Source organism: Leishmania braziliensis, chromosome 24, assembly GCF_000002845.2.
Source record: "Leishmania braziliensis MHOM/BR/75/M2904 complete genome, chromosome 24".
NCBI lineage: Eukaryota > Euglenozoa > Kinetoplastea > Trypanosomatida > Trypanosomatidae > Leishmania > Leishmania braziliensis.
In genome coordinates, this window is record NC_009316.2 from 465,538 (window position 1) to 483,047 (window position 17,510).

The window sequence follows — 17,510 nt, forward strand, 5'->3', positions numbered from 1 at the left end:
GAAGGTATGCCTCGGTATGCTCTACTGTATGAAGTCCGTGTCTATCGGTGATAACAAGAGATGGGGGGCGGGGGAGGAGTCGATAATATGGCAAAGCAGATAAGAGAAGGAAGTGGGTGAGGGGACTGCTACATTGGTGAGGAATGGAGCAGAAAAGAATGGAGAAGTGTGTCACATCCACCCAGCCGCTGCACTTACGATTCCCAACATGACCTCTCTGTGTGTGTGTGGGGGGGAGGGGGGGGGACGAGGAGGGGGGGACGAGGGGGGGGACGAGGAGGGGGGGACGAGGGGGGGCGTGTGCTGGCGCTCTGCTACCCCACGTTCTCGGTGTTGCCAATACGCATAAAGAGGACGGGGAGACTCAGACATGCAGAAGGGGGGAGGAAAAGGGGGGGGGCGAACGCGTTTGCGTGTGCAGGGGAGGGTAGACGGAGAGAAAGTGGAACGGAAAGGGTGATGAGGAGAAAAGGGTCTAGGGAAGACAGGTGGGGAGGAATATCATCATCACAGTCGCAGTGCTCCTGTCCGGTGGCTTGGATGGAAAGCAAAGGGAGTCTCGCTACACCACCACCGACATCACCGAGAGTGTATACACGCGCCTAGAAGAACACTTGGGCTGCGGCACGCGCGAGAGAGAACGGCAGACAGACAGACAGACAGGGAAGGAAGAAGAGGGGGAAAGAAGGATAAGCACGTCATCTGGGGTGCCCCTCCGCAACACGCACGCGTACACACACGCTGTTTTACGGCAGACTTACACTGCCACCACCCTCTACCTCGTCATCCCTACGCAACATCACGCCCCCCCCCTCCCGCTTCACTTCATTAGCTGAAGAAGTGGAGAGAGAGAGAAAGAGGCAGGGCTGGGCCACCTGCCCTCTGTTATTCTCTGTCGCCCTACCCCCCCCTCCCCCCTTCCTCCCACCACCTTTGTACTTCATGGACTGAGTGTGTAAAGCCACGTCACTATTTCCTCTTTTATTGCTGAGGCACACACACACACACACGTATGCCTATGCATGTAGGCATCGCTTGCGGTGAAGATCACCTCCGTTGACAGTCCAAGACACACACACACGCGCACACACACACAACTCATCAACAAACGCACAAAAGGCTTCTTGAAAGGAGGAAAGAGGTGCACACACGTGTGCCCTTCTCGCATTCGCGTCTGTGTCTCCAAAACTCGCTCTCCGCTCCGTACTGGGATTCAGCCCGACTGCCTTTTCCTTTCATCGTCCCTCGAGCGTCTTCTTTCCCTGCTCCCTTCGCTTGCAAGGGTGTGTGTGTGTGGGCGTGCGTACAACAACTTATCCGAATTTCGAGGCGGTGGCTCCCCTTTGGCCTTTTCTTATCCACCGCTTTATTTGCTTTATTCCACTGCTTAGCACAAACTAAAAAAACAGCACAGAGACTCACACACACACGGCGACCTCATTCCCCTTGTTGAGCTGCGAACCTTCGCGAATGTGGGAAAGCTCGGCAAGCACACGCGTGTGTCGGTGTGTGGAGGAAGCGGGAGAGGGGCCGCACGATTAGGGATGGGGGGTGTGGACGAGTGAGCCTCACACGCGCGGCAGAGCCGTCCACCGCGCCGCGCCTAGACGCGCTCGCCCTTCAGCCCGTCCTTCCAGAAGTAGAACTTCGGCGTCTCGCCATCCCAGCGGCACAGCACGATCATGCCGTTGTCCGGGTCCTCGTCATTGCCCTCCGGGATGAAGAACTGGTAGTCGTCGATGTCCTTCAGCACCTTCTTCACGAACGCCGCAGCATTCGCCTGGAACGCCTTCTTCTCCGCCTCGTCCTCGATCTTCTCCAGCAGCTGCTTCATGTAGCCGCGGATGTGCGCCATGTACGACGCCTTGTCGTACGACGTCTCGGTGTACCGGTTGTTGTGCACCACATCCACCACGCGCTCCTTGCCCTCCGCAACATCGCCCGTCGCGCCCTCCGCAGCGTCCTCGTCCACGTTGGCAGAGATACCGTAGTCCTCGCCACCAACGTCGATGTAGCGGCCGACCACCACGTACACGATGTCGCCCTCCACCTCGAACGGGCGGTCGTTGTCGCACACAACCTCGGCGCCGGTCAGCACGTCCTTGAAGATCTTCATGATGATGAGCGCGAGAGAAGGTGAGCGATGAGGGATGTGTGGAGCTTAACTTACAGGTGAGTTGAGCTGCGCACCGGAAGAGGGGGAGCACACGGGCACAGGGATCACACGAGAGAGGGTGGTCGGGCGCGTGGGTATGTGAGAGAGAGAATGAGACGTGTGAAGGGTGCAGAGAGGGGGAGAGGGGAGGAACAACTACCGAAAAGACGTCATCAAAGACGGCAAGTATGAAGAAACAAGAGGGATGGGGCGAGGGTGTACAGAAGGCACGTCGGTGCCCCCGAGTGGTTGGGGAAGGGGAGGGAGAAGTACACACACACGCAGATAGATATAGAGAGTGATAGAGATATAAGCGCACGATGTGTTAATGGTGTTTGACGCCCCTTTCTCGCCCGTTCGCTTTCACCTCACCCTCAAGTCGAATGAACCACAGTAGAGATACCCATACAGACGAAGCTGAGAGGGATCTACGGGGGGGAGGGGCAGTGATGACAAAGTAAATCGCCTCCCCACCCCCACCCCACCCTCTAATCGCCTCCGCATGCTCCACGCACACGGGCATGGGGGAGGGGGGGAATTTCCTTACCCAATCTCATTTTTTTCTTTCATGAGGCCCCCCTCTCGTGTATGCCGGTGGCTATGGCTGTGCTGTGAGCGCATGTTCTTCTTGCTCGCACTGAATTGACTTGACACTTAGCGGTTAAGACTTCCCATCCCAACAAAATTTACATCATCATCTCACCACCACCACCACCGCCCAGCATCATCATCGCTTTTTCCGTGCCTCTCTCCTCCCACCGTACCGCTATCGATGTCTCTCGCACATATGCGCATGCCTCCAGTGAAAGTGATCTCGCCCCCCCCCCTCCCCGATACACCAAACACAAAGTTGGAAGGGGTAGGCCAGCGAGCCAGAACATGGCCCGCGCATGCGCAGTGACACACCACATCTGAGCAAGCTCACAGAGATGGGGGTGCAGTGACGTGTAGAGGCGCGCAAGTGGAAAGCCGCCACATCACCAAGACTGGCGTAGCACAAGAGACACTCCCTACATGCCTGCTGCCACGCACGCTTGCAAAGCGACCCCCATGTGTACTTCGGAGCAGTGTATGTGTGGTTTGTCTGCCGGCGCCACAGCAGTAGCAAATCGGGGAGAGAACGAAAAAGAGGGAACGGAGAGAGGAGTGGAGGAGGGAAACAAGGCCTGAAGCGGTGTAGAGAGGGGGAGGGCGAGGTGAGCGGAACCTGCCCATCGGAGCCGCTCTTAATCGTCAGGATGATAACTTCATCTTTAACTCATGCAGGCACCGTTTTCCCGCTATGCACAGGAAAATCACGTGTCGTTCACTCCGCCCGCCCCTTACCGAAAGATGTCGTGGATGTCGGAGGTGATGGTGTATACCAGCGGCGCACCGGACGAGCCACCTGCACCCAAGATGTGTGGCGAGTTTGGGTGAAAGCTCAGTGACAGTACCGATCCCGTCTTGTAGCTGCGCGAGACGACCATCTTTGGAGCGACACTGCTGTCTCTCCCATCCCACAGCGCAATCTCACCCTCTTTGCCACCCGTCGCGAACAGGCCTGGCACCTGCCGAGAGCAGCTAAACGTCAGGTCCGCCTGGTGCGGCTGCAACTGCCAGAGAGGGATAACTGGGCAGTGGCCCGCTTTGCTGCTCGCCATGCGCGTGTCGAACGCAGCCCAGTGGCCCTCGCTCGTCGACGCCATCACCACAGGGGCTGATGCTGCGGCTGCACTAGCCGAGGGAACAAACTCAACGTGCTCGATGACCCCTGGCAGTCCGTAGCGCTGCGCCGTCTGGTCCGGCTGGCGGCAATCACGAAGCACCATGCTCGCATCGAAGCCACCGGAGAGCAGTAAGTTCGCCTCTGTCGCATGCCAGTCAAGCGATTGGACCTTTTCCGGCTCGCTGTACGTACCGAGGCAGACGCCGCCCTGGTTGAGGTCCCAAAGTTTGATGGTGCAATCGGCGCTGCCAGAGGCGAAGATGTTCTGCGCGACGGTGTTCCACTTCACTGAGAGAACTGCATCCGTGTGCGAGTCCGCCTTCAAGTTCCGCTTCAGCATCTGTTTGGAGTAATTGTGCGACCGCCTCTCGCATCCGCCGAGGATTATGGCCGGCTCGACAGAATCCATCACATCCAAGGCCCAAATCTCGATAAAGGGCAGCATGGTCCCTACCGCCAGCATGGACATGGTGCCGTCAGTTAGCCACGAACTGCAAAGCGGGAAGGCCGAAATCTCCATGTCGTGGTGCACGTACATGTTGTCCTCCGGCTCATCGTAGACGTACATCTCCAGCCGCGGAGCCTGTGAATCGGCGCACGCTACGGTAAAGACGAGATCCGTCGGCTTCAAGGTGGTATCATCTAGCTCCTCCTCATCGTCCGACTCCACCTCCTCGAGCAGAGCGCCAGGGCCGCCGCCGGCAAAGACGCGCAGCGTGTCGTCGACGTTCGTGCTCAGGCCCTCCTCGTCGCCATCATCCTCGTTCTCCGCGTCCTCGCAGGTCACCCGAGCCTTCTTGGCATCCTTCTGCTGCTGCTCCTCCTCTTCCTCGATGTACTCGGGGTGCTGATGGCGCAGCTTTAAGCGCGCCTGCTCAGCTGTGTCCGTGGATAGGATTGGGGTGGCCTTTATGGCCCCCTTGGGCACCCAGCAGAATGTGGTCAGCATGCGTTCTCGCACACCGGTGCGGGGTGAAGAAATGCGTTGTGCGTATGCAATCAACTCCCTGGAGGTGGGCGTGTGGGGGGAGAGGGGAGGGCAATCGAGTAGTGGCCAAGAGCGAAGGGTGAGAGGGCTTCGGAATGACGCTTTCCGAGAAGAGGGGTGGAGCGCGACTCAGTTTTGAAAGTTTGGGTGTGCAGAGGCAAAAGGGGGACCGGGAAAAGGGGGCGAGGTTGAATTGGCAAGTCAGAAGTGATGGAGGCGCTTTCGGTCAACAACGCCAATGAAAAGTAGAACGACTCCACGGCGAAACCCCCAAAAAAGGGGGGAGGGGGAGGGGGGGCTGGTTGGTGGTATACTCTGCGGGAGGGGGGGGGGACAGGCGGCTCACACGGACACACATCCACACACGCAAAGAGAGAAGAAATGCGACAACACCGAACGAAGGGCCGGCTGATATAGCACACCGCCCACGGTTGGCATGCCGCGCTGTCAAGACGACGCGTCACAAATGTGATGCGAAGCGGTGCGCCTGTCGCCGCCACCATGACGAGGCCCGAGATGCGGTGAGCAGCGCTGGCGTTGGGGTGGCGCCACTTGCCCCCGGCTTGGCCTCGTATGTCCTCTGCGCGCCGCCGCTTTCTCGAGACGTCGCCCCGTGGCTGTTTTTGCGCAGTGCGGGCGACGACGACGACGACGACAGCGACGCCATCAACTCCTGCAGCGGGTGGTTCGCTGCCTCGCCAATTGCCGGGCACGCCACATGCCTCGGTCGGAGAGTGGAAATAGGGTGCTGCGTGATGAAGGCCTGCATCTTGCGCATCGCATTCAGCTGGGCTGAGATGACCATGTTGACCATCACGGCAGGTAGCATGCCCATGGGGTGTATAAGGCCAACGTACTCCACGACACAGTACTGGCGCGGTGCCGCCACATTTGTCGCGCAAGCTGCCGCGTTGCCCGAGACGGCAGTGGAAGCGCTGGGCTTCTGTTTCGGTATGCCAGCTGCTTGCCTCCTACTGTGTCGAACCTCTGCTTGATGGTGTCGCAGCAGCACAGGCGGCAGCACCTTCTCCACGCAGGCAGCGTCGAGGGGACAGGCCACCATTCCGGAGAGCACCACCACTGCCCGCACGTACCGGGACTGATGCGGGGTGAGAGGCATGTGGTAGCCCAGCGGGGTGGAGAAGGCCTTCATGTACGCCGTGCCATCCAGCCGAATCTCCTCTGCGACGACAATTTCAAAATCGCGGTCTTGCGCGAACGGGACGGGGCTGCGTGTCTCAAGATGGTGGATCGCAACGCGGCGCTGACCAGGCAGGTACTGAAACGAGGTCAGAGGAGCAGCGGCGACAGCAGTGGTGGGGACAGACACCGCCGCACTGCCACAGCCGCCGCCGGTAGCATTCGTGGTACGTGAAGAGGATGGCGCCCGTTGGCGCGCGGCGTCTCGGCTCTGCTCGGAAAGGCTGGTTGGGTTGCGCTGACCAACAGCCGCCCCCGCAGTACCGATGGAGGTCGACAAGCGATACTGACGCTCCATCGCTTTGGTCTGCTCAGGTGGGGACAGCTCTCGCAGCAACGCACTACGACGTATGTGCGAGTCCCACCTCGGTCGAATGTCGCTCTCCATGTACTGCAACACATCCCCGGGCGAGCACGGCAGCACCGCGTAGGCGCGCATGAGATGCATCGGACACTCCTCCACCGGGGTACTGTACACGGAGATGCCAGTGTCTGCGTCGGCAGCGATGCAGCGGAACACCAGCGGTGACTGGGGTGAAGAAGATGGCGGAGGTGGCGGCAAGGGAGCCGCAGCCGCGGTAACGCAGTCGTCGCCGTTCAAGCCTACCGACTGCCAGCCAAAGGCGCATGGCGTCGGGCATCCTGGCACCGGCGGCAGAGGGCACCGCAGTACCTCCTCCAGGTCAGCGTAATCCACAGCGCGCTCGTAGAGATCAGCATCTGCAACAGCATCAGCGAGCCGAACACATTGAGAGCGGTGAAGGTATTTCTTGCCTGCAGACGGTGCCACCGGTGTAGAAGCGAGTCGGTGAGATGCGTTAGCTGCAGGAGTGGCAGAGCCGCCACTGTGCCCGACGAAGCCCGATATCTCGGGAGCACGCGCCGCCCTTGCGCTGCCAGGCCTTGAGGAGAGCGGCAGCTCACGGAGGTTCGTAGAGGAGGCACCGCCGCTTCTCTCAAAGTGCTTGAGACTACCGCTGCTGCCGTCACCCATGATGTTACTCGCACGACTCACCTGAGACGGCCCTCCGTGGAGAACAGAGTTCACTCTGCGCACGAGAACGCTGAGGGGGCCATCCCCAGCGTCTCCGGTGGCGGCGGCGTCGCGCTCCGCAGCTGCCACGGCGGCGGCGTATGACGAGGAATGCAGAAGATATGTCATTGCAGCGGAAAGGATTCCCTTTTAGCTGTAGCTGCGCACGGCAGCTCCCACTTTCGTCGCCTTTCCGTGCGAGTGCGTCGTCACTTGAGTGCGGCTAAGAAGAAACCGGTGGGAGATACGGGAGAAGAAGGGCAGCGGCAGTGGGGGCTGACTGCACTGTGGAAGCGAGGAAGAGTAAAGGAATAGGCGAACAAGAGCGCAAGAGGGAATGCGCACGCTAGCCCCGATGTGCTGTAGCCCACAACAGAGAGTGGAAGGGGAGAAATCAAAAGGAGGAAGAAGGGAGGCAACGAGAGAGGGAGAGAGGACAACACCAAGTGGCGCCTGCGTCTGTGCATCAGTGGGAGAGTGTGCGCTCGCCTCCTCCTGCCCTGCTCGCTTCTCGTCCCTCTTCCCAATGGAAGAGGAAATGAGGTTGTGGGGGCACGGAGAGCCACGAGCGTAACGCTTGGGATATAAACTCGGCACGCATGCGCCTCACATGGCCTCACCGGTTCACTGCACAGTGGGTGCCTCACACTACCTTTCAGGTGTGCAGGGAACTTCTGAGCGACTCGACACACACACACACACACACACGCATCGAGTCTGGGTGACTGGGCAACCCCCTATGTCTGGTGCCGGTTGCGCGAGCGTGTGTGTGTGTGTGTGTGTGTGTGTGTGTGACACAGAGGAGAGGAAGAGTTGGATGCCGTGGTAACGTGTGCCTCACCACTACACTAATGCATCACCGCAGGACTGAGGAGCTGAGAGGAAATAGCATGGCGGGGGTGAATGAGTGGGTTCGCTGAGAGGGGGAGGGGAGGGGCTTCGGCAGAAAGAGGCATCCGGTTGTTGTTGTTGTTTTTCCTTTCTGCTAGTGATAGCGGACGTGGAGAGTGCCGTTGCCGAGACAACTGGCGAAGATGGAAGCCAGCAGAGACGCACGCACACACACACAGACGTACATATACATGGGGCGCATGGCGTACTATGTACATCAGACACGTACACTCGCAGACATCGGCACACACATATAACAATGCAGAACTGCATGAACGCGTTTGCGAGGTGGAGACGGGGTACCGCCGCACGTGTACACATCGCGTGCTTGAGCATGTGCCCTGCACGGGTAGAGGGAGGCTGGGAGGGAATAGAAGGGGAGCCACAGAGTTGCTCCAAGTGCAAGCGAAAAGGGAGGGGAAACCAAAAGCCAGTGGCCCGCAGGTGCGCTCAGTCGACCCTTGAAGCAAAATAGGCTCAAACACGTGAGAGCGCGAGAGAAGCAGCACGCGCTACATCAGGGAGGCCACACAAGTGGGCCCATTCAGCGAAATACATACATTCAACAGAAAAAGAAAAAGAGGCGGCAAGTAGGGGAAGAAGACGGCCACTCAAAGCGCCTGCGGTGCCATTTGTGGTGCTCAGCGTCTATTACCGCTGTCGACGCTGTTGAAGACGGCCTCGAAGCGCCGTAGCCACATCCGCTCTCCTTCATCCCTGCGGAGCGTTGATGGCAAGTTCACTCGGATCGGCTGGACCTCCTGCTGCACCGCGATCATGGGAAGCCTTGCCTCGAGGTGAGGGATCGCTTTGGACGATGTCGCAGTTCCGTCTGCCGCTGACATGGCAGCCTTCGCTCCTCGCCCCGAAGGCGATGCAGCGGCCCTGGCGGACAACACTGCGTTGGCGCCTCGGCTAGTGCGGTGCTGCGCGCGAGTCGGCGCTGCCTGTGGCTCATTTGGCAGCGATAGGGCCAAGAGGTCGAGCCCGAAGGTTGTGGGCGGACTTGCCTGCAGCATCGAGGCGTACGCCGCTATGGAGTTGGACTGACTTTCGTGGGTCGATCGCCGCATTGACCTCGAAGAAGACAACATCACCGTAGGCTCGCGCTGACCTGGCGCCACCATCGCCTTTCCCAACGCCCCGTTACCGCTGCCTTTTAACCCCCTCGTCGGCACGCTGCCATATCCCGGCTTCGCCTCTCGGACGCGCGCAGCGGTCGTGGCGACGCGGGCGTTGTTGGTAGCTCCCGCTTCCTCGGCGGCGGCGGCGGTGCCGGGCGTCCCTGCGGTTTCCACAGCTCCGAGGGTGCTGACAGCAGCAACGGTCGCCGCCGCCGTGTCGCCGGCGCGCTGCCGCCACAGCCGCATGAGTCGAGAGGTGTACTCACCCATGGCAGGGATGCTTCTTGTCGAGGTGGGAATAGTGCCTGCACAGGCTGGCGGCGGCGCCTGTCGTGAGCAATCCAGTCGCCTAGCCATGTGTACCAACATCATCTGATCCTCCCTCATACGGAGCACATCTGCATCGACGCTCCCCAAGACACCACGCAGATATGTAAGCTTCTGGCTTTCCAACAGCTGCGCTGGGGTGGGGGGTGCAGGCGGGAAGAACAGAGGGCGCGAGCGGCTCGACCACGCGAGGGCAGTGCTCGGGCTCTCAGAAGAAATGGACTGTCGTGACAACGCCTCCCCGCTGTCGCGGACGGTGAGACGTTGGGGCGGCTCTGCACCAAGCGCAATAGTCCTCTCGCCCACCTTGGTCGTACGGTGCAAGCCGAAGCTCGTCTCCCCCGTTGCCGTCTCGGTGAGTGGGGTGCCCGAGAGAGAGGGCAGAGGGTTGGTGTTGGTCTCGATGAAGGCCTTCGGACGAGCCCATTCTACCCCTCCCTCAGTCAGAAACACCGATACTCCCCCCTCTGTATCGTCGACACCAGTGCTGCTGCGCCGCCGCCCCTCTTCCACCTCCTCCCCTGCACTCCTCTCGAACTCAGGGATCAGAGATGGCGACGTCGGAGATGCAGTCACCGTAATACGACGAGGCCACAGGAGTCCGCTCGGTAAGGACGAAGAGGACGAGCAACTTGACGAGGGCGCCGACGCGCGTTGCGGCACATTGATGACCGTGCCAGTGCCCCTCAGCGCCACTGCTGACGCCGGTGCGCTCACCTCCGTCGGCGGCAGCGGGGGCTGCACCGACTTGACGCTGCACGTGAGCGAGGTAGACATCTGCACCGTTGACGTCGCGGCGGTGCTCACACTCCCCATTCCCAGCAGCCACGCCTCCCACGGTTTGAAGGCCTCGCAGGCGGAGATAAGCACTGGCAGCCCGGTCACTGGATCGATATCTGGGGTGGTATCGAGGGGGTGAAGCAGACCCATACGCCGTAGCAGGGCCAGCGGGTACACGCGCACAAGCGGGTTCCGCTTCTCCCGCGGAGACGGGGTCGGCGAAAGAGTATCGTTGATGCTGTCGTCGCGCATGTCGTCTGCGGCGCTGTGCAGGGGGAAGCCAAAAAGAGAGGAAAATGCCGCGGCGCCCCCTCTCATGGTGGTGGAGCGACTCCATGAAGATGGCAGCGCATCGCGCACGAGCTCTTCGATTGTATGGGGCATGAACTGCACTGGTGGGGGCGACGGGAGAAACGGTGAAGGCAGTGCAGCGCTTGCGCACCACCCCGGAGAGCGTACGGGCTCATTGTTGGCGCAAGCATCGTCCTTCCTCGACCGCGCTGTGACAGCCAGTGCGCCGGCTACGCCTGCCGTTGCAGTGGGTGATGCAATGCGCGTCGAGGGCGGCGGTGGCAGCGGCTGGGACCCGGGTGCGGTGCCGCACTGACGAAGGGCTGCCCCGTCCGCAGCAGTGACGGTGGTGGTTGCCGCTAGCCGCGGCTGATGCGAGAGCGGCTGATGCGAGAGCGGCTGGACATTGGCGCCGGCGGCGGCGGTGGAGCTTCCTGTTCTTTGCTTCTTGGATTTGCGCAGGATGTCGTAGAGCAACACGGCCCCGGTTCCCTTCCCCGGTATTGTGGACGCCACACCGACGGCAGCGGTGTGGTCTTCCCTAGCGCTGTCGTTGTCCACTGCCACTCCGCATCCTTCGGCGTTACTCTCTCTGTCGTCTACGTCGTCGAGGATGGAGGGCAGCACGACGCCAACGTGGCCATCGCTGCGGGCTTGAGTCATCACCATGGCCTGCTCGACATCGCTGAAGGTGCGAGGATCACATAGGTCCCACGTGTCCACTCCGCAGAGCCCAACCGTCGTCACCTCGTAGCGCATGGCACCAGAGGCGTGGCTCAGCAGAGAGGCCCTGCGGCCGCCAACTGTGTGAAAAGACGAGCTGCATCCTGGCTGGCTGCTCAGGACTGCCCTGTTCAGCGACGCTCTCGTACAGCTTGCGCTGGCGGTGGTGGACTGGAGCAGTTGCGGCTGCGTCGGTGGCAGCGACCACGCGCTGGTGGAGGTGGTGAGGGTTAAGGGGAACACTGGCAGCACATCCGGCTGTTGTAGTGCGCTGATAGAAAGACTGAAGATCCGCACATTACCATCAAAGCCCGCTGCAAACACGAGCAGAAATGGCTCGGAAAACCGCGCGTTGGACGGCGTTGCCATCGTGGTGGCGGTCGTGGAAGCAGGGACATCGGGGCGGCCGCCCTTGTCGGCGAGGACATGCTCCGGGGAGGTCGGTGTCGTGGCCACGTAACTGGGCATCCCGACCATCGGTTTCGAGGAGTTGACGGCCAGGAGCTCCAGCGACGAGATACCGCCGCGCGAGGCGCGAAAGGATGCCGCAACGCGCAACTTGTGAGCCCTTGGCACGCGCGCTGCGCCACTCACGCCCCTCTCACGCGAGAGAGTGCTCGAAGCCTCGGCGACCATGTGGGCGAGAGGTACGACATGCACGTACCCCGCCGAGTCACCACAGGCCATTATCACCAACGATGACTGCGGCGCCCCTATCACCTCACACGCCAGACCAACACTGGTGATGTAGTGCTCCTGTTGCTGTGGAGCCCGCGTGTGCGCCCGTGGTGTGCAGGCATGCGGCACGGCGGGAAACACTGTTTTCCCTAAAAGTGGAAAGCTGTATCGACCTAGTGTGCGCTGCAGCGTGTAGGAGTACAGGAAGAGGATCCCGGTGTCGACGACGGCGAGCAGCATGTCGTGCGTTGAATTGTTGAGGTAGTTCAGGCCCACAACGCGGCCGACGTCCGGCACCTCCTGTGCGTCGCACAGCACCTCAACATGCACAGGGCTGCTGCGGTCGACCATGCGGTAGAAAAAGAGTTGTGTGTCGGCCGTGCCAAGACACAGGTGAGACTCACGCACCACGCAGCAGGCAGTGATTGTGGTATCGCTGCAGCCACCACGGGCGGTGCTTGTGGTGCCCTTCATGTCCTTGGCTACCGCCGCTGCAGGAACGATAGTAGTGGCGGTCCCACCACCGTGCGTTGATGACCCCGTGACGGCTGACGCGGCAGAGGGCAACTCCACTCGCATAGAGATAAACTTCTGCTCTCCACTGGGCTGCGGTGCACTCGTGACCTCGTACCGGCGGACTTCGCACACGTGGCCGCTGCACAGCAGTGTGCGGTTTCCGGAGCTGGAGATTGCGCCAACATCCCTATCTGCGAGGAGGATGGGGCTGCTAGCGCCTGCCGTCGGGCCTCTGGCACTCTGCGTGAATGGCTCCGTCGTGCTCATGACGGATCCGACGCGTGCGTCCAGGGTCAGTACGCGGCTGTCGCGTGTCCCAACCAGCACACGAGTGCGCCCTTCGGTGCTCCAGCTGCAGCACGTCAGGAGCGTACGCCGGCTGCGCACCGCCAGCTCTTTCTCCGCCGCACTCGGGACGTGGAGAGGCGCACGGAGGCGCTTACCAGTCTCGTAACACCACACACACCACGCATCAGTGCTGAAGCTGTGTAGCTCGCCGCGCTCGGGGTCGAGCAGAAGCCCAATAACGGCTGAGGAGTGAGTCTGATAGGGCCGCAGCCGCTCATGGCACTTCTGCAGAGTGGCACTCACCTGGCGCTGGCGCCGTTTCTCCTTCTGCGCCGCCGCAGCAGCAGTCCTTGCTTTTTCAGTTTCCGTGCTGGTGGCGTCGTCCTCGGCACCGCACAACCCACCATAGGCGGAAGAGTCGATTGACACGGAAGCGGACACGTTGCGCGGGTGCCTCGACACGAGAATGGTCACCTGCTGCATTGCCGCACGAGCAGTCGAAGTTGGCGCATAGAAGGACAAGATCGACTGCGGCAGCGGGGGCAACGACAGCGAGGACTCCAGCGATGACGACACCGCAGACGGTGAGTGCACCTCCACCATCCGCATCCCCGCTGTCGATGACACGGCTGCTGCGTCAGTTGGGTTCAAATTTTTCCCCTCCCGCGCATCAGTCGTGACCAGCATCTCGAGATCCATGACGGTACCGGTCGAGGCGGCACCCCGCGTCGGGGCACGTCCTGCAGGCTCATACAGGACGGGGCCCCGCAGCCCACAGACCAGCCGCTGCGTCGTCGGCAAGTAGGTCAAGCAGCCATCAACGTCGTTGGCAGAGCACTTGAGGGTCATGGAGGCAATGTCCTCGGCTCTGCTGCTTAGCCCGCGCGGAGGTTGGATGAAAGTCAACGGACGCGACCCCCTCTCGTCGTAGATGCGGATGCTGTGGTCCGCCATGAGCATGGCCACCTGCTGATGCGGTGGCATAAAGCAGGCATCAATGATGTCGTACGCCTCCTGGGGGTACTGATGAACGCACTCCGTCAAGGTGCGGCCAACAGTCCACAAGAAGGCGCGGCGGTCTCGGTGCACTGTGACGAAGCGGCGGCCCCTAGAGCAGCTCACCATGAAGCGAATCGGCTTGGCAGTCGCCATCACCACCGACGGAGTGCCAAGGGTGTAGTCAAGGGTGTCAGCATCGGCAGTGAAGGAGGTGCGTACGATGCCGCCGTCGGGGTCAGAAGAGATGATGCAGTGCCCTACACCGCAGTAGAAGAGTCGGTTCACCGGCACCCCACGGCTGCTGGCAGCCACCGAGAGCGCCAACGGTGCGCGCGCTTTGCGGCGGTCAGTGGTGGGCAAATGGGAGTGCATGACGGCAGCCTCAAGAGACGACAATGTCATCTCTGGTGCAGGTGTCACCGTGGCGCCCACTTCCGGCGGCAACACCTCCAGATGGGCAAAGACGGAGTCGTACACCTGCAGCGGGTACGCCCACCCGGCGCCGGCAGCAGCGGCGTGCAGGGCTGTGCGCGACAAGATCGCTGTCAGGTCTATGCAGCCGACCATGCCACTCATAGTGCCAAAGAAGAAGAAGCCCACCTCAGCGTCATAGAAGGCCGCGGTGGGCGTCACATAGCCCACGATGGGCCGTGCCACAATAGGCTCGCCATCGCCATCCGCACACTCCATGAGGCGGGCGGCCGCTGCTGCGCCGAGCCAACCGCCACCGTCGCCGTCCGTCGGCTTGTGCTGGCCACACTCACCTGGCTTCAGCCCATAGCGCTTTGTAAAGAACGTGGATAGCTGCTTGACCTGCGGCACCGCCGTCGCCAGTGAGGTGCAGCCACGCAGCTTCAGCAGCACCCCACCAGCCGGGAAGTTCACAACGGTGATCTCCGCCGCGCTCGTCGCCACCATGAGAAACTCGCCGCCATGCAGGAAAGTCATGGTGAGCACCCACGACTGCCCAATGTTCAGGATTGTGGATACAAACTGACCGCAACTGGTGTCCCACACCTTGAGGAGGCCGTCCTTGCTGCTGGTGACCGTGTAACACTGCGTCGGGGAGGCGAGAATGTGATCTGCCGCCTCCCTATGAAGGACATCCAGGGTGTTCTCGGCAGCCGCGCCGAGGCTGCTGAACAGTATCGCTCGCTGCTGCAATGCAACAGCGTCATTGCCGAAACTACTCTTGTGCTGCCGGCGCCTGCACGAGTGGCCGTTACCCGCAACGCCGGTACCGCCGCCACCTGCCATATCGTCCTCGAGTGAGTCGCTGTCGTCGTCACCTTTATCCTCATGGGCCCCGATGGATAAAGGTGGCGCGGTGTCGATGTGATAACCCAGCCCGGCTGTCTTGGGCGCCGCCATCTCCGCCGAGTCCTCGAGCAGCGCAGTCGGCACCCGCGCGTAGGACGACTCTTGCCGCTGCGACAGACACGTCGTCTCCAGTCCCATCAGTAGGTTGCTCGCGACGTCGCTCCAGCACACCAAATACTGCACCACAGCTGCACGGCTGCGCCGAGCGCCCGCAGCACTCCCAGCACGGCTTGCGTTGCTGCCTCCGGCATACCCATCCCCCCCGTTGCCAGGCAGCAGTTGTGCGCCACGTGTCATTCGCACGCACCGGTGATGGTGATGAATATCCCTTGTCTCCTCTTCCGCTAGCCTCGCTGCGGCGCTCGAGGTCCACAGATACGCGTACAGCTGTGCTGGCTGCAGCAATAAGTCCTTCAAGGCAGGGGCTGTGAGCCACGCCTTTACTGCTATCAGGCTTCGATCCGCAGCTGCGCCACTTAGTCCCACTGCAGGCGCATTGACAAACGGGGGCGCCACACTCGCTACCACTCCGGCGGCATTGGATGACAGAAGCGTCATTGAGTCAGTGAAAGAAGAAACGGTGGACTGGAGGATCTCCCCTGGAGAAGAGGCATGTACGAGGCCGCCGTCACCGCTGTCGCTGTTGTGCATCGAAGGCATCTCGTCGGCGTCACCAATCTCCGAGCGAGTGGCGATCCCTGGTAATTGCTGCCGTACCGAAGTGGGGGTCATGTGCGACTGAGGGTCTGTAGTCGGCTTGGTCAGTCTTGCAGTTGAGCCCCGCGGTGAGGAGCAGAGAGCCCCGTGTGCAGCAGGGGACATCACCACATTCTGCAGAACAGAGTCGACGACGTGCGGCAGTCCCCAGCTAACGTTGCCACGTCCGCCGGCGCCACCGCCACGGTGCGGGGAGACATTACTGCCAGCCTTGCTACTCATCAGCACACCTGCAGATTCAAAGTTCTCGAAGCTCATAATCTTGGGATGCGAAGAGAGAGCTGCAGCAGTGACGCCAGGTGCACTAGCCAATGAGGATCCCGCCAGCCTTGGAGACTGGCTGTGCAGGACACACGCTTGGTAGCGTTGCAGTAACTCATCTTGGGCAGCGCATTGCTGCCACACAGCCCGGTGCTCGCACTGCTCGCAGTTTTGAGCGAGATGCTCTGCCCAGGCGGTCAACTCCGCCTTGAAGTGGAGCAGCTCATCCACACGTGCTTCTCGGCGACGAGCCTGGTAGAGCGTCGTCGAGGCGTTGAAGCCCATTGGCGCTGCGGGAGCGACGCTGCCGCTCTTGTATGGATGATGACTACCGGCACCGGACCGCGACGGAGGCAGCGACTCAGCAGAGGGCATCGGCGACTGTCCCGATGTGATTGCTGCTGCCGCTGCTGCCCCAGAGCCTCCGCCACTAACGCATGCCGAACGGGCGGAATTTTCAATCACCATCTCCAGAAGCAGTTCCACAAGCCATCCGGTGGTTAAGGCAGCATCATTGCTTTCGCTGGTGAAGGGCTCCGCCAGCTCGCGCCGATCCACCGCCGCCGCCATTTTGATCGGCGTCTGCGCTACCAACTTCCCCTTTTCCTTTCTCACAGTGGATGGCGTGGCGAATGATGAAGGCGGCACAGCCGTCCCAGCGGCAGCGGCTACAACACCAGCACCTCGAAGTGAGGCAGGTCTCAAGCTCTCGGGGAGTTCTGTCGCCGGCGGTGGTCGTCGCGCGACACACCGCACCAGTCCCATGCCACTCTTACCATGAGTAACATCCATCGCCACTGGAGGAGGAGCAGCTGCTGCTGCTGCTGTAGTGCAGACCCCGGGGGACGACTGTAGACGCGCTTCGTTTCCGCGCCCGGGAGATCGGGGTCGACTCTTGGTCGCCTTTGCCAGTCTCGCCATCGCTGTCGCTGACACCGCGGCCCCACTCTTCCCCTCTGCGCTGCTGTGGTTTCTACCGCTGCCGCTGCCGTCGTCCATATCGAGGGTATTGGCCACCTCGCTGGAAAACAAGCTGAACTGGTGAAACAGCGTCGCCAACTGCGCAACATCGCCTGCGCTCAGGTAGGCGGCGCATGACAGCGAGGAGAGGGGGATTTGTGTGGGGTTGTAACGCCCACGCAGCTGTCTATGCAGCGAGATGCGCTTTCCTGGGTGATCGGGCAACAGCGGCATAAATGCGTTGTCGACCCCCATCATGAGGTACTGCGCCGCGTGGGCTCGGGCCTTGGCCGTGCGCTGCAGCGAGGACGACTCGTTGGTCAGAAGGGCGGCCCCACCTCGGCCACCGCCGTTGCCGCACCTAAAGACGTCACCAAACCCACTGCGCTCCATCGCTCCATACCAAGCGTGCGAGACGCATACAGAACGGGAGGGAAAGTAAAAGAGAAGCCGAAGAAGTGCTCAGCGATCAGTGATGATGGCGCCAACGACGACAAGACCAGTGGTGCGACTGAGGATGGCGATGGCTGATGTACCAACGGAGAAGAGGG

At 61.3% G+C, this 17,510-nt stretch overlaps 4 protein-coding genes across 4 annotated transcripts; all 4 read right to left on the bottom strand.

Moving 5' to 3' along the window:
- Positions 1-1,603: 1,603 nt before the first annotated feature.
- Positions 1,604-2,116, bottom strand: LBRM_24_1350 (putative IgE-dependent histamine-releasing factor; the record flags this gene model as incomplete). The annotated part of the gene is made up of 1 exon (XM_001565350.1): positions 1,604-2,116. The coding sequence occupies one exon, from the start codon at positions 2,114-2,116 to the stop codon at positions 1,604-1,606; it is 513 nt and encodes a 170-aa protein (XP_001565400.1).
- Positions 2,117-3,477: 1,361 nt separating this feature from the next.
- Positions 3,478-4,812, bottom strand: LBRM_24_1360 (conserved hypothetical protein; the record flags this gene model as incomplete). The annotated part of the gene is made up of 1 exon (XM_001565351.1): positions 3,478-4,812. One exon carries the CDS (start codon positions 4,810-4,812, stop codon positions 3,478-3,480), a length of 1,335 nt encoding a protein of 444 aa, XP_001565401.1.
- Positions 4,813-5,311: 499 nt separating this feature from the next.
- Positions 5,312-7,213, bottom strand: LBRM_24_1370 (conserved hypothetical protein; the record flags this gene model as incomplete). The annotated part of the gene is made up of 1 exon (XM_001565352.2): positions 5,312-7,213. One exon carries the CDS (start codon positions 7,211-7,213, stop codon positions 5,312-5,314), a length of 1,902 nt encoding a protein of 633 aa, XP_001565402.2.
- A 1,403-nt stretch (positions 7,214-8,616) lies between these two features.
- On the bottom strand, positions 8,617-17,352 carry LBRM_24_1380 (conserved hypothetical protein; the record flags this gene model as incomplete). Its single annotated transcript, XM_001565353.1, has 1 exon — positions 8,617-17,352. The coding sequence occupies one exon, from the start codon at positions 17,350-17,352 to the stop codon at positions 8,617-8,619; it is 8,736 nt and encodes a 2,911-aa protein (XP_001565403.1).
- Positions 17,353-17,510: the final 158 nt, after the last annotated feature.